Source organism: Festucalex cinctus, chromosome 3 (genome assembly GCF_051991245.1).
Source record: "Festucalex cinctus isolate MCC-2025b chromosome 3, RoL_Fcin_1.0, whole genome shotgun sequence".
In the NCBI taxonomy this organism is placed as follows: Eukaryota; Metazoa; Chordata; class Actinopteri; order Syngnathiformes; family Syngnathidae; genus Festucalex; species Festucalex cinctus.
In genome coordinates, this window is record NC_135413.1 from 17132074 (window position 1) to 17146934 (window position 14861).

The window sequence follows — 14861 nt, forward strand, 5'->3', positions numbered from 1 at the left end:
AGAAAAGTGGAATTAACAATTTATTCCATTATTTTCACAACATTTTTGGTGTCACATTAGATTTACCATGCAGAAAAGTCACCTTTGACCCAACAGCGAAGTCAAATTTGGCTCAACAGCAAAGTCAAATTTGACCGAGAAGCAAAGACACAGTTGACCCTGCTAGGGACGAAGTCAGAGTCAAAGCAGTGAAGTCATTGACCCAGCAATGAAGTCATATTTGACCAATTGTATAATAAACTATGGCAACACAACATAGCTAGTTACTCCCATAACCCAGGCCTGCTGATCCAAAATAACCTTGAGCTTGGTCGGTCTAACTTTATAGGAATGTGTTGGGTCACCCAAATAAAATAATTTGGGTTAAATTTGTCCCAATATCTTAAAGAGTGTGTGTCTGCATTGTATTGTATTGTACTGTACTGTAGTCTATTGGAAGTAACCTTCCAAACCTGATGAACATCAGCACAAGTTGACCAAATTTAGCATTTTGATTCCTTCCATCCATCCATCCATCCATTTTCTTGACCGCTTATTCCTCACAAGGGTCGCGGGGGCTGCTGGCGCCTATCTCAGCTGGCTCTGGGCAGTAGGCGGGGGACACCCTGAACTGGTTGCCAACCAATCGCAGGGCACACAGAGACTAACAACCATCCACACTCATACGCACACCTAGGGACAATTCGGAGCGCCCAATTAACCTGCCATGCATGTCTTTGGAATGTGGGAGGAGACCGGAGTACCCGGAGAAGACCCACGCGGGCACGGGGAGAACATGCAAACTCCACCCAGGAAGGTCCGAGCCTGGACTCGAACCGGAGACCTCAGAACTGGGAAGCTAACTAAAATAAAATAAAATAACTTTTTTTTTCTTTTTTTTTTTGACAGATGTGGCAGGGGGAGGAATCCATGTGACTTGAGATGACTGAATGTTAGACAAGCTTAACAACATTCCAGACGTCACCGTTTTAACAAGAAGGAATGTTTGTTCAGAATGTGACCAATTTTTTTCTATTTCAGATAACCTACTTATGGGCTGCATTCATAATGTTTGTTGGTAGTATGTATTGAAGCATTTATTTATTTTTGTATTCTTTATTTATTTCATTGAACATTTATACATACATCACAGAACAATCAGACAAGCACAGAACATCATGCAACAAGTGCCAATTATGAAACAAATACGCCAACCAACCAACAATTTAAGACAAAACAAAATCGAGCACAGAGTGCTGCATGGAGTTAACAATGAAAGATGTGTCCGGTCAAGGACAGCAAACAAATTATTCAAATTTTGGGAAAGCAGCTCTCAAAATGACAACTTCCAGCCGTACTGCTGACGAGGAAATCATACAGTGGAAACTAAACTAAACGTCGGTAAATAATTGATGACTCGTGTGATCACTGTGATAGGTGACGAAGAGTCACAGCAAATAAACAAATTATATATATATATATATATATATATATATATATATATATATATATATATATATATATATATATATATATATATATATATATATATATATATATATATATATATATATATATATATATATGTGTACAGGACGGTCTCAGAATATTGTGATAAAGTCCTTTATTTTCTGTAATGCAATTTAAAAAACTAAAATGTCATACATTCTGGATTCATTACAAATTAACTGAAATATTGCAAGCCTTTTATTTTTTTTATATTTTTGATTATGGCATTTTTTTTTACTTGGTCTGAAGAAATATAATACTTTGGGATAGGATATTTGAGTTTTCTTAAGCTGTAAGCCATAATCAGCAATATTAAAATAATAAAAAGCTATTTCAGTTGATTTGTAATGAATCCAGAATGAATGGCATTTTTGCTTATTTGATTGCATTACACAAAATAATGGACTTTATCACAATATTCTAATTTTCTGAGACAGTCCTGTATATATATTAACTTGGGTCACTCAGTGCTAGTATATATTTATGTGGTGCCTGGACAGCATGTGGCTTAAATTTTCGTACCTGTGCCATGTCTCAGGTCAGTGAATGGAACTTGTGTAAAAACACAAGTACTTTGTATTTGTATTTCCCCCTTGATGAAAACTTGGATCAACCTGATTATTTTGGAATTTTGGTCAAAAAGTTCAACCCTAATTTATTGGATCATAACGAAATATCCCAAACAAGTGGGCAAATTTGTTCTGTGATGTACCATTTTTTTTAAACTCTCCTTTAAACCCTTACATGAAAAACACTATGAAAAAAAAATCACCCTAACATGTTTGACCAGGGGCCAGCCTAGACTAAATGAAGAAGCCTAGCATCGTAAAGAACCTGTTCTTCGACACAACACCTGTCACACCTTGACACAGAAACATGCCACTGAAGGGGGGTTGGAAAAATATCCAAGGTAGCACATATGTGAGGTGAATTTACACCTTGATAATTTTTAATTATAAACTACAATACATTTTACAATACTGTACTGACAATGTTTGTGATTCTTTTTAATGATTCATCACTCCCTCTCTTTCTGAATCTCACTCTAATACATGCACACGCACACACGCAAATACCACACAGGTGTATTGTGGTTATGAAGGGAATTCTCCGAATAGCAGCAGAGGGTTGGCATGCCATTGTTATGAACGTTTGCCGTCATCCTCCACCATGCCCCGCCCTCCGCCGACAGCCTTCTACGATTGGAGGTGCACCCACATCGCCGGTGTCTCGGCTCGACTCGCATCACATACCCTAAATTCAGAAGATCCCACCTGTCTCGCCTGCCATGGATTTCATTTTATCAGCCTCCGACACAATTATCTACCACGAGAAACCAAAAGGCGACTGTTATGACAAGTGAATTTCGCCAGGACTCCCTTAACGCCTGTCGGTGTCGGAATAGCTTTAACCCGAGCGGACGAGGAAAACAACTGTCATATTGCTGAATGATTTCAGCCGCAGTGCCGCAGTTTGTCTTCCAGCCCGAGCGAAGAATGTCACGACTGCAACAACAGACGTCGTTCAAAGCCACGGACAGCAGCGTGGTGGAGGTCAAAAGTAAAGTGAGTGATCGGTGTAAATGATGTCGGGCGACTTATATTTGATGACATGGAAACAATTGGATGCATGCACTGATTGCTGTTTTAGAAAAGATGGCTGTTTGTTTATATTTTCCTTTCATAAACAGGTAAACATACACTACATTTTATATATCCGAGGCAGGTTTATTGAGCATATTTTGAACATGATTGAGACAATTTTGCTAGACTACTTCGGCAAGCGGCCAAATAGTGTGTGTCCCTTAATGTTTGAAAATCAATCCAGTCCATATTTTGACAAACATGTGTTCATTTTCAATTTCATCATCACCTCCCTAGCTTCACAATAGCCTATTGCAGGGTTACAATGTAATTGCAATTGGTATAGCCTGTTATACTTGAAATAATCGCCCCGAATGTCGGACATTAATGGACCGGTTGTATATGTATATATACACATTGAATTCAGTTCCACTTCCTGCAATTCAGATTCAATTCAGCATCGTTGTGGGGTGGGGTCAATTCAAATTCATCCATTGGATTGAATTTAATTTTGATATTCTGCTCTATAAACACCCTCTTATATATTCTATTTTGTAAATTTTCCACACCACAAAGTGTTAAGTCTGCCAAATTTGAACGAATTAAAAACAATGCCATTATATTAAAAAACTCTCCAAAATTGTGGGTAAACTGGCTCTTCTTTCAGTGTATCAGACTGTGGGCCTGTCCATTAAATAAGCCTCACTATTTTCAGTTTTCAATCAGTACCTGCCTGTGGCCACCCCCCCCCCCCCACACACACACACGGTGTGACCCAAAAGTGTCGCTCTATTTATTAAGCAATGTCACTTTACCTGCAGTGTCTGTTTATGTGTACTTAGACACGACACAAAACAGGCGGTGACTCTTTAGCCAACATGGTATGTGTGATTCTGCCCTTCCGGAACGTGCTTTAAGATGTCACCCCAGTTGGAGATTTAGCGTAAAATGAAACAAACAAAAGAAATATTTACGTAGGCCTACATTGTATATTTAAATACAAGACATAATTTGAAGTCAATAAAAAATCCCAATGACATGCTAATAGAAAATAGCATCAACCAGCTGTTTTTATCCATCTCAGGGGGCGGCCATTTTGCCACGTGCTGTCGACTGTAGATGACATCAATTTTGCTCAGGGTTCAGGTAACAACCAATCAGAGCTCACCTGTTTTCTGGAGCTGCGCTGTGATTGGTTGTTACCTGAGACCTGAGCAACTTTGGTGTCATCTTCAGTCGACAACAAGAGGCAAAATGGCCGTCCCCTATGATGGATAAAAATGGCTGGATTTTGCTGCTTAACTCAACCAAAATGCTTATATTTAGACTAGTGGGGCTGCAAAGAACATATTGTCAAAACCATTTTGGGGGGTTGACTTCTCCTTTAACACACTTATAAACTAATCAGGAAAATAACCCACATGGTCTTTCAATATTTCAGTCATTCTCTTTGTAGAAATGTATTAATTTTCTCCCTCTGTAATTCAGAGTCATTTCCTGTTGCCATATAGAGGAATGGAAACAAGAAGGGGTAAACAAAAATGCTATGACAATCTTTTTGGGGTGGGGCCTTCTGGTCTAGCAACATATTCTTCTCAGCATGTAAATTACAAAGTATATACAAACACTAGTGAGGATAAAGGTTTCAGAAAATGGGTGGATGAATGGATTACAATTTCAATAACATTGGGAAGATGTGTCAACCGCAAATAAAAGAAGAATGCAGTAGAACCTCGATTTACCAGAGTAACAGGAGCCCACTTACTGGGGTGTCTTTGAACCTTCACCTGGCAGCCTCGTTCACTGCCAAACTCAGCAAAAGCCAAAGAAGATGCGGCGCTATACAAATGAGCCTGAAACCAGCTGACAAAGGAAATTACAATTGTAAAGAGAAGCTCTGGAGAAAACCTGGAAAAAAAAAAAACAGTTGACTGCTAACAACTGCGTCCGTGTGGAATGGCTGCTACTACAACCACACCAAACCAAACCCAATGCGCAATAAAAATATACATCATAGTGTAAATTGAGTATTCTGTTGAGTGATCATAATTACAAGAGCATAATAAAAAAAGACATTTACACATTGTTTCTGTTTCTTGGTATTGAAGATGATGCTAAAAACGAATAAATTAAATAATGATTACAACGATGGTTCTGGTTGAACTTCAATTTAGTCGACTGTCAAAAAAACCAAACATTTACCATGGTGATCAAATTGTAGCCCAAACTGTCGCCACCATAAAACCTTTATTAACTACCTGAAAAGATGATGGTTTATGGAATTTTTTTTTTTGTAATGAATTAACTTTGACAGCACGATCAAAATGTTAAACCATAAACACTACACTTTTCACACAAGTGAAAATTAAAGTATAACGTCACACAGACAGCTTGTGTGTTGTTTGTGTGGTTTCCTTTTCCAATTCTCTTGTGTTTTCATCATCATAACTTTTGGTTTTGGTTTGCCCTTCACTGATCCTCTGTGTGCATACAAATGCACTTTAGAGTAGGCCTATCCCAAAAAGTGGACGAAAAGACAAAATGTCTGTCAAAAGTGAATCCTTCAGCTTTTTAACTCAAATTCTAAAAGTCTCGCAAGATTTGGATTAGTTTTGAGTTATCTCTCGGTACGCTACTGTCTCGGGGGGGACGTCTATTTTGCCAGCTGCTGTCGACTGAAAATTACATCGCATTTGCTCAGGGCTCAGGCAATGACCAATCGCGGCTCAACTGTTTTCTGAAACTGAGCCATGATTGGCCTGGGCAACTGTGATGTCATTGTCAGTCAACACCATGTGGCAAAATGGCCGCCCCCGGGCTCTGGGTGGAGGAGAGGAACCGTCACTTGCCTTCGGTGCCACTCGGCGTGGGTTCGCTTCCCCGCCTGGGAGACCGTGTTTGATTGTGTGCGTGTTTGTATGAGTGAGTGAAAAGACAGAAAGAAAAAAAAATGGCCGCCCCTTGACATGGATACAATCCGGTGTATTTTTCTGCTCATATTCCACATATTCCTCATATTAATCAGACCAGTGGGGGGCACCTACAACATATTCTAAAGAAATGTTTTTGAGTTGACTTCCTCTTGAAAATAATTTCTTGCTGTTCAATGTTGTTTGCAGTTTGATGCAGAATATCGTCGCTTTGCTTTCAAGAGGAACTGTCCAGGTGGCTTCCAAGAGTTCTACAGCCTCCTCCAAACTATCCATCACATCCCTGAAGTGGATATGTTATTGGGATACGCAGATGACCATGGAGACCTTCTTCCAATCAACAATGATGATAACTTCCACAAAGCTGTCTCATCAGCAAATCCCTTGCTTCGCATTATTATAACCAGGAAAGGTAAGGATAGAGTAATAATTGTACAGTGTTCCCTCACTTTTTTGCGGGTGGATGTGGTATGATATGAGAGGTTTATTTTATTTTTTTGTTTTGGGGGGGGCGAGTTATGCATCCACTGAGCCATAACGAAGTCACCACAAAGTCCCCACTCAGAAAACACTCAGAAACACTCAGAAAAATAGCAACATAAATAAAGAATACAGTAAATCCGGCAGGAGTGGGGGCGGCGCGGGTTGGCGGCGGGGAGGTTGTGGGATTAATAATCTTTGAAAACACCACTAAATATTGAGGTAAAACCCAAGATAAACCCCGTAATGTGTGAATCTCAGACCCAAATACAAATCCGCGATATACTGTACTGAATCCGTGATAAGTGAACCATGAAGTAGCAAGGGACCGCTGTACAGTATTCTATAGACTGGACTTTTTTTTTTTTTAAATGGCATACAGAAGTTGATCATTTCATACAGACTCTAAACAAGGGCTGTGCATTTGATAACATTTCCTTAATAAATCATGCAGCGACATCAAAAAAAAGAAAAAAAAAAGAATAGTTTTTATAAAGGATGCACTGATACCACTTTTTTCAGATGGAGTGCGAGTACAGGTATTACGTTTAAATACTCGCCGTTACTGAGTAACAATACTTGATATTGTCATTACGTCTTTTAATTGTGATGAAAATGTTTTATTTCAACCAATTATTCAACTTGTTTCACTCTTTAGAGGAACAATTTATAGAACACTAACAAAATAGTGTCATGTTTTCATAGCTTGAATTGAACTTCTGTAATACGGAAGATTTATATATTATTCCTATTTATTGAGATGCACTTGCATTAAATGACTGTTCTACTATAAACAAGACTACTGCTGGTAATACACCTTCAAAATAAGCAAAGTGATAAATCTCAACTAAAACAATAGTCTGTCAAAATGCGGAATTTGTTTGGGAAGGCTAAAAAAAAAAAAAAAAAGATCGGGTGATTGGTTCCGGAGTACGATTAGAGCCACGTATAAATATTTTTTGTCAGAGGGTGGGGGCAATATTCGAAGAAAAAACACTTGCGAATTTGCCACTTTATAGTCTGACTTTATAAAGTGTCAGCTTGATTAAAAATGACATTGTTTTTAAAGGCGTTTGAAAAAAGTTTATTTAAATGTTTGTTTGTTTTTTTAGAAAATTATATCAGATGGCAGCCACTTGACATGTTGCACTTAAAAACATACCTGTCTAACCAAACTAATCCAACCAGTCATACTGTTTTTGAAGTTTTAGCACGATCCTGACTGGCTCGCTCAGTCAGTTTGAAAACACTGCTATACTAGCATCAACAGTCTGACCACTTGCACAGTACAATGATATCCACAACAAGAGCTGGATCAAACGTTCTGCCTTTTCGAAGTTCATAACGGCCAGTTTTGTCAGAGCGGTGTTAATGTAACAATATGGTCATTGTTGTGGCTATAGTATTGCATCAAAAGGAGCTGTTTCTAATGTTTCCATAACCTCAATTAGAACACGCCTGATTCTAAATTAATTGGAGCAGCTCTCTGTCTTTTTCACAACAACCATTAGCCAATAGCAAGTATGATTTGAAATACTAATAATTATTCCCATCTTTTTGTGTCTTCATAAAGAGGATGAACCTGTAGTTTTTGCAACCAACTCCCTCCAGAGGCGGAAAAAAGGCTTGGGTTTGACAGGACTACGTCCCACTGGCTCATTGTCTAACCACTCAAAGAGCAAAATGAGTCTCATGATTGGCCGACCACAGAACTTCCGTCAAATTTCGTCAATTATTGACGTGGATATCCTACCTGAGACACATCGCCGCGTACGGCTCCACAAGCACGGCACCCATAAACCTCTGGGCTTCTACATTCGAGATGGGGCCAGTATGCGAGTGACGCCTTATGGTGTAGAAAAGGTAAGCTTTATCAGTTTATATTAACTCATTTGCTGCCAAAGACGTATTATTACGTTTTTTATGTATTTTATGCTAGCGCATACAAAAGACCTCTCAACTGCAAAGAACGGTTGAAGAAATGGTAGTTATTACACAAACGGCCTGCAGGTGGCAGCAGAGCAAAGGAGAGCAACCAGGGCCATGTAAAAAAAAGCTCAATTACTTCCAATTTTAAATAAATTTGTGAAAACTGATGAAACTTAGCCTTCTTCTAATGCTAATTGCTGCAAAACGGAAACAGATAGAAACATACTTTTTTTTTCCTGATGAAAGAAGAGACTTTAATATTTCTTTTGGTAGCTTCCATGTTTTTATAGCAATAGAAGACAATATTCCGTCGGTCTGGCAAAATCAGCCAAAATCCAGTAAAACAGCCGGGAGCGAACGGGATTCCTCTTTAAAAATGGCTGGGAGTTGAGTTAACATACTGCACTGATTAGATGGCGTAGCACATTTCAATTGGGCCAACATGTGATATCAGAATACATTGTTTGACCTTTTTTATGAGTCCAACTGCCAGAAAGCCCTCTAAAGCCTTCCTTAGCTGTGAACAATATAATTTGTTATCACTTGGTGGAGATTGATGTCCACATTTGTCTTTTTACTGTTCTATTTACTTTATCTCTCTCTCTGCCATAGGTTCCAGGAGTGTTCATATCCCGCCTTGTGCGTGGTGGTCTTGCAGAGAGCACTGGGCTCTTGGGAGTTAACGATGAAATTCTAGAGGTCAATGGTATTGATGTTACGGGAAAATCATTAGACCAGGTAACTGCAACTAATGGCACAAAATTATTCAGAAATATCACAATAATTCCAACTAGTGCTGTCAAAGCTAAAGCTTTAAAGTAGTGCTGTCAATTTAATGTAATTAATTACAGGATTTTTAGTTAATTAATCTAATTAAGCAATTTTAATCTCATATCTGCTGAAGTTCCCTAAATAAAGAATTCGAATATTAGGGCATTACAAAATTGTAGTACATGACTACCGGTGATCAATTGAATACACCAAGAAGAGAAGATGTGAAATCCACATTTTTATTGTTGAAGTGTGCTTCATAAATGAAATTCAAAAGAAAAAGTTTAAGCACATCAACAAATCAATTAGGCCAAGCATTACTTTAAAAGATAATCTAAACTTCAATTTTGTTCAAAATTGATTTGAACAAAATTTAATCTAAGCTTTCACAAGCTGAGGTTCGGCGTATGGATGGAATGAGCTTAACTGATAATAGCTGTGGTGATTTTTGAGCTAAACTAACAAACTGCTAATCGGGAAAATTTAGAGGTTAGAAGGAGAGGTTAACAAAAATCAAAAGCTACAATATCTGGGTCATAACAACTCAAACCTAAAAGAAAAACTGGGTCTTACAGTATCAACTCCTCAAATCAAAATCCACTCCAAGCTAGGTTACAGGATCTGATAACAGACAACTAACTCTCTGAGTCCTTGAGCAAGTTGCTCAGACAAACAAGCTTGTTTGCATTTTTTGAGTGTAAGGCTGCCCTTTTCTTTTGTATGATGTTACCTGTGAGTGAAAGAGATGATAAGTCAGGCTGGAGCTACTTCTGTGATATGAAATTATTATTATTATTTTTTTTTTTTTACAGAAGGTACAAATCACACTGCGTTCTTGTTAATAGTCCCGTCTTTGTTCTTTTGATAAATAAACATGATAATTAACCATGAGCACTACCAGAATTTTAAAACAATGGGCTCTTTGCACAAATCCACTACTTCCTGAACTCAACACCAGTCCTTCATTTCCTGTCTTTCATGAGTGGACAAGCTGATTAATCCAGGTGTGCCTGATCTCAGTAACTACAACAACATTGGCCAGACACACCTGGATTAATCAGTTTGTCCTCTCATGAAAGACAGTAAACAAAAACGTAGTATTCAGTTCAGGAAGTAGTCGAGCTGTGCAAAGAGCCCATTAAGTAGTTAGCCTTATTTAGCTTAGCTGAACCTGCTAGCGCCACTGAAAACTGCATAACAGCATAATATTAACATTTTGGTAAAAAAAAAAAAAAAAAAAAGTGCTATCAAAGTTAAAAGTTTTAAAGCTTTAAAGCAAAACAATTACATCTCCCAGAGCCGTCATTTTGAGCCTAATATGGTTATTACTCGCTGTTTTGAGTAGCTAATATAGCCTACATCCAAAGCCAAAGCCTCCGTGCTGAATGACAGTTGCAAAATGGTGCTAACGATGGAAGCCCGGCGATGTTTAAGACGTACATTGAAATGAATACAACCGTCAAAATGACGGCTCTGGGAGATCTAGGTCCAAGTAAGTTTGCCTTGCTCGCCTGTGCCACATTTGTGTCCATGTCCAGCCTACGGGTGCCTCAATGGGCTAAATTTCAAATGCTTGCGGATTCATGATCATTTGTGTGTGTTTTTTAACGCACTACTAATGTAATTAACCCATTAATTAAACTAACAGCCCCTACTTTAAAGCTTTAACTCTGGAGTTAAAGTGAGTTAAAGCTTTAAAGATGTTTTTTAAAGCTTTAAATCTGGAGTTAAAGTGAGTTAAAGCTTTAAAACTTTAACTTTTATAGCACTTTTTTTTTTTTTTTAAACTAAAATGGTAACTTTATGCTGGTATGTACAGTTTTCAGTGGCGCTAGCAAGTTCAGCTAGTTAAATAAGGCCAACTACGTGCTTGTGGTTACAATGTTTGGATTACAGCGCCCCCCCCTTCATCTTTTTTTTTTTTTTTTTTTTTAAGCTGTTTATCACTATAGGGTTTTTTCCATCGTCAGAACTTTTGGAGAATTTTTCAGTTTACCTTGGTAAAATTCAGTTCGGGCCTTTTTCCACCAACAACAATTACCAGGGTAATTAAATTCCCCAGGGGGGCAAACTCTTCATTTCAAAACAAATGATAGTCTGTTGTAATCATGCCAAAACAAGATTAAACGAGTATTGTACTTTATTACCCACAACAGTCAGTCAATGTGTGTTATTGACCGCACACTCTTTCTGGTTCCTCTCTTCCCGCCCCTCCACTCCCCCAGTGAGTCATACACATAAATCACAACTGCATATCACAACTGCATAACACAACTGCGTTGTTTCGAGCATAACAATAACCAATTATTATTTTGCGTACCACCAGGAGCCCCGTGCCACCAATTTCAGAATCACTGCTCGATACAGTAAACCCAGCTAGTAAATGGATTAACTCTCAGCAAAATCAACCAAAGACCAAAATGCCAAAGTTTAAAGTTGTCAGCTTTAATGCTGAAAGATAAAATCACAGTGGAAAGAGTAAAGTATGCATTCCGATAAATGCCAAACCTGTTCATCGACAGTCACAAGCCAGCTTGTTTGTATCCTTTCTTCCCATCTCATTTCAGGTGACAGACATGATGGTGGCCAACAGCCACAATCTTATAGTGACTGTAAAGCCAGCTAACCAGAGGAACAATGTCATGCATCGAGGGAGTAAAACCACAGGGAATTCGGGTTCTTTTGGCTCAAATGGATCTACAGGCTCCGCTCTGTCACATGATTCAACGAGTCCTGCCTCTCACAGCACTCCCATCACTGCAAGGTTTGACATGAAAATTTAATTTAAAGAATCTTAATAGTTGTTTTACTGATGAACACATCTCCAAACTACAGTTGGAATTTTGGGTAAAATCCATCCATCCATTATCTACCGCTTATCCAGGGTTGGGTCACGGGAGCAGCAACATTTTAGCAGGGAAGCCTAGACTTCCTTCTCCCCAGCCACTTCGTCTTGCTGCTCCAGAGGCGTCCCCAGGTCAGCCGAGAGACATAGTCTCTCCAGCGTGTCCTGGGTCGTCCCAGGAAACGCCCGCGGGTCGGACATGCCCGGAACACATGTTGATTTTGTTTCCAGCGAAGTTAGCGTTGGACTCTGTCAAGGTTGCCCTTTTTGACCGATTCTGTTCATAACTTTTATGGACAGAATTATTTCTGTTGAGTTGTCCCGGTTTGGTGGCCTCAGCATTATATCTGCGTCTTCAGATGATGTGGTGCTGTTGGTTTCTTCAAGCCGTGATCTCCAACTCTCACTGGAGCGGTTCACAACCAAGTGTGAAGTGGTTGGGATGAAAAACGGCACCTCCAAATCTGGAGTCGGACAAGGGTTTAGTACCCTCTCCGGATCGGGGATAAGATCCTGCATCAAGTGGAGGAGTTCAAGTATCTTGGGGTCTTGTTCACGAGCCAACAGGCGGATCGGTGCAGTGTCTGCTGTGATGCAAACTCTGTCAAGAAGATTTACCGGTTGATCTACGTTCCTACCCTCCCTTATGGTCATGTTGGTTAAAATATAAAAAAAAAAATAAAAAAAAAGACCACATGGATAGATATACCTCATTTTAACTAGGCTGCTAGTGAATGAGTTAAGAAGAGAAAAAGGTGTTCCGAAATATTTGTACAGGGTGTTGTTACTGTCAAATTATGTGAGGATACAAGTACTGTTGTTGTCCACTTGGGGTCGCCTTCCTCGCATGAACAGACCTTTGTTGCAGTGTAGATAAAGCTTTCCTCCTTCCATATTGACAAATTCAAACACTGATAAAGCACCAGGAGCAAAACAATATGTAAACCAACAAATGTATTTAGACATAGCAATTACATGAGTCATGACGCAACAACCTTAACTCTTTGACTGCCAAAGACGTTTCATGATGATTAGTAAAATTCCAATGAATGGAATGCGATCTTTCATTTCGTAGCCACATTGTATATGTTGTAAAGGCAAACAATATTCTTTTAGCCTTGAAAGATGAGTTAAAATGCTCAAAAGCGGCTGGCACTGTGGATTTTTTTGTTTTGTTTTTATAACGCCTGGCAGTCAAAGAGTTTTAATTATAGAAACATTTTGGAATATAATCTATAGTGTTGCCACTACGCTTGAATTTTTGAAAACAAAGGCTACCATAAGTAATTAACTCATTCAAACCCAAAAACGTGTAAACACGTTTTTTAATACTTTGCCCTTCACTCCCAAAAACTTATTTACACATTTTTTTATGCAAGAGCATACAGAAGGCTTTGATGCAACTTGTGACATGAAGAGGTGGCTTAAATAAATGCTAGTTCTCACAAAAATATGGGCAACAGGTGGCAGCAGAGTATAAGAGATCAGCCAGGGCCATGTTGCAACAAGCTCTTTTTGTCAGTGTTTTCACCAGGAATGTGAATCTTAGCTATATTCTAATGCTAATTGCAAAACGGAAACAGATACAAATATACGTTTTTTTCCGGATGAGTGAAGAAACTCAAATCTTTATTTTGGTAGGTTCCATGTTTTCATAGCAATAGAACACAATATTCTGTGGGCCTTGCAAAATCAGTCAAAATCCAGTAAAACGGCGAGGAGTGAAGGGGGTTGAGTCAGTGAAAATGGCTGGGAGTTCATTTAGTAGTTTAGTTTTCTGCACTATTTTTTTTTTTTAAACAAACTGCTATTATTCTGAATACAACTACAAATGTGCACCTAGTTGAGAGTCTGGGATTCTACACAATCAAGTATGCAGTGACTAAAGAAGGGTGGTGGTCTGTTTTCTGGGCAAGTGCTATTATCATTCTTATATAATAGTTTGTACTCATTTGAACTATGTGCTTACACCTTGTTTATGTAGCATAATTCTGTTAATGATGTGTCGGTCGTGTCATATTTTTCAGCAACAGCATCGTAGAAGGTGACAGCGATGAAGAAGAGGATGATGAAGGTGACCTCATCCTGGAAAGTGACTGTTTGACATTCTATCAACCACACAATACGAACCTCACCAGTGAAAGATTGCACAGCAGCCCCGTGGTTAGAGCCCTTCAACAGAGCGTCTCCATGCCTGAATACATGGCATCAAACCAAAACGGCCACGCAGGTCACAGCATTCAACGGAGCATGAGAGAGGGTGGCAACATAATAACACTGTGAATACAGACATGAATTTATCTGACTGTCAAATAACATACATCCATACATATATATATATATATATATATATATATATATATATATATATATATATATATATATATATATATATATATATATATATATATATATATATATATATATATATATGTATATATGTATGTATATATATATATATATATATATATATATATATATATATATATATATATATATATATATGTATATATATATATATATACTGTATAAAAAAATCTTTATGGGTGCCTGCGGTTGATTCGCTGACACCTGTTCCAAACCTATATCATCGGCAGCAATATTAATTTCTTCTTTTACCATGCTGGCCAGGGTGCATCATAAACTTGTATGACAGACACTTAGCAGCCATTAATTACAGTATACAGTATATGTATGGTTGTTAACTATTGTCATATGACCATACAGATGTGTAGGCTGAATTTTAAATATGAAAAGTGGAATGAAACATAAAAACATATACAGTGGACTCCTCTAGTCACTTGGGACTAGGACCGAGCTGGCCACGAAAAGAAA

General features: G+C 38.3%; 1 protein-coding gene across 1 annotated transcript; it reads left to right on the forward strand.

Annotated features, from left to right (window-relative positions):
* The first annotated feature begins 2661 nt into the window (after positions 1 to 2661).
* pard6a (par-6 family cell polarity regulator alpha) lies at positions 2662 to 14393 on the forward strand. The gene is made up of 6 exons (XM_077516220.1): positions 2662 to 3053; positions 6191 to 6413; positions 8055 to 8344; positions 9023 to 9148; positions 11749 to 11945; positions 14054 to 14393. The coding sequence occupies exons 1-6, from the start codon at positions 2937 to 2939 to the stop codon at positions 14307 to 14309; spliced, it is 1209 nt and encodes a 402-aa protein (XP_077372346.1). The 5' UTR covers positions 2662 to 2936; the 3' UTR covers positions 14310 to 14393.
* The last annotated feature ends 468 nt before the right edge of the window (positions 14394 to 14861 follow it).

What these genes read in the sequence shown, in the direction of transcription:
- pard6a (XM_077516220.1), top strand. Translation starts at nt 2,937, where the DNA reads ATGATTTCAGCCGCAGTGCCGCAGTTTGTCTTCCAGCCCGAGCGAAGA. An exon ending in CATTATTATAACCAGGAAAG is followed by an intron (nt 6,414 to 8,054) that starts GTAAGGATAGAG and finishes GTCTTCATAAAG; the next exon opens with AGGATGAACCTGTAGTTTTT. An exon ending in CGCCTTATGGTGTAGAAAAG is followed by an intron (nt 8,345 to 9,022) that starts GTAAGCTTTATC and finishes TCTCTGCCATAG; the next exon opens with GTTCCAGGAGTGTTCATATC.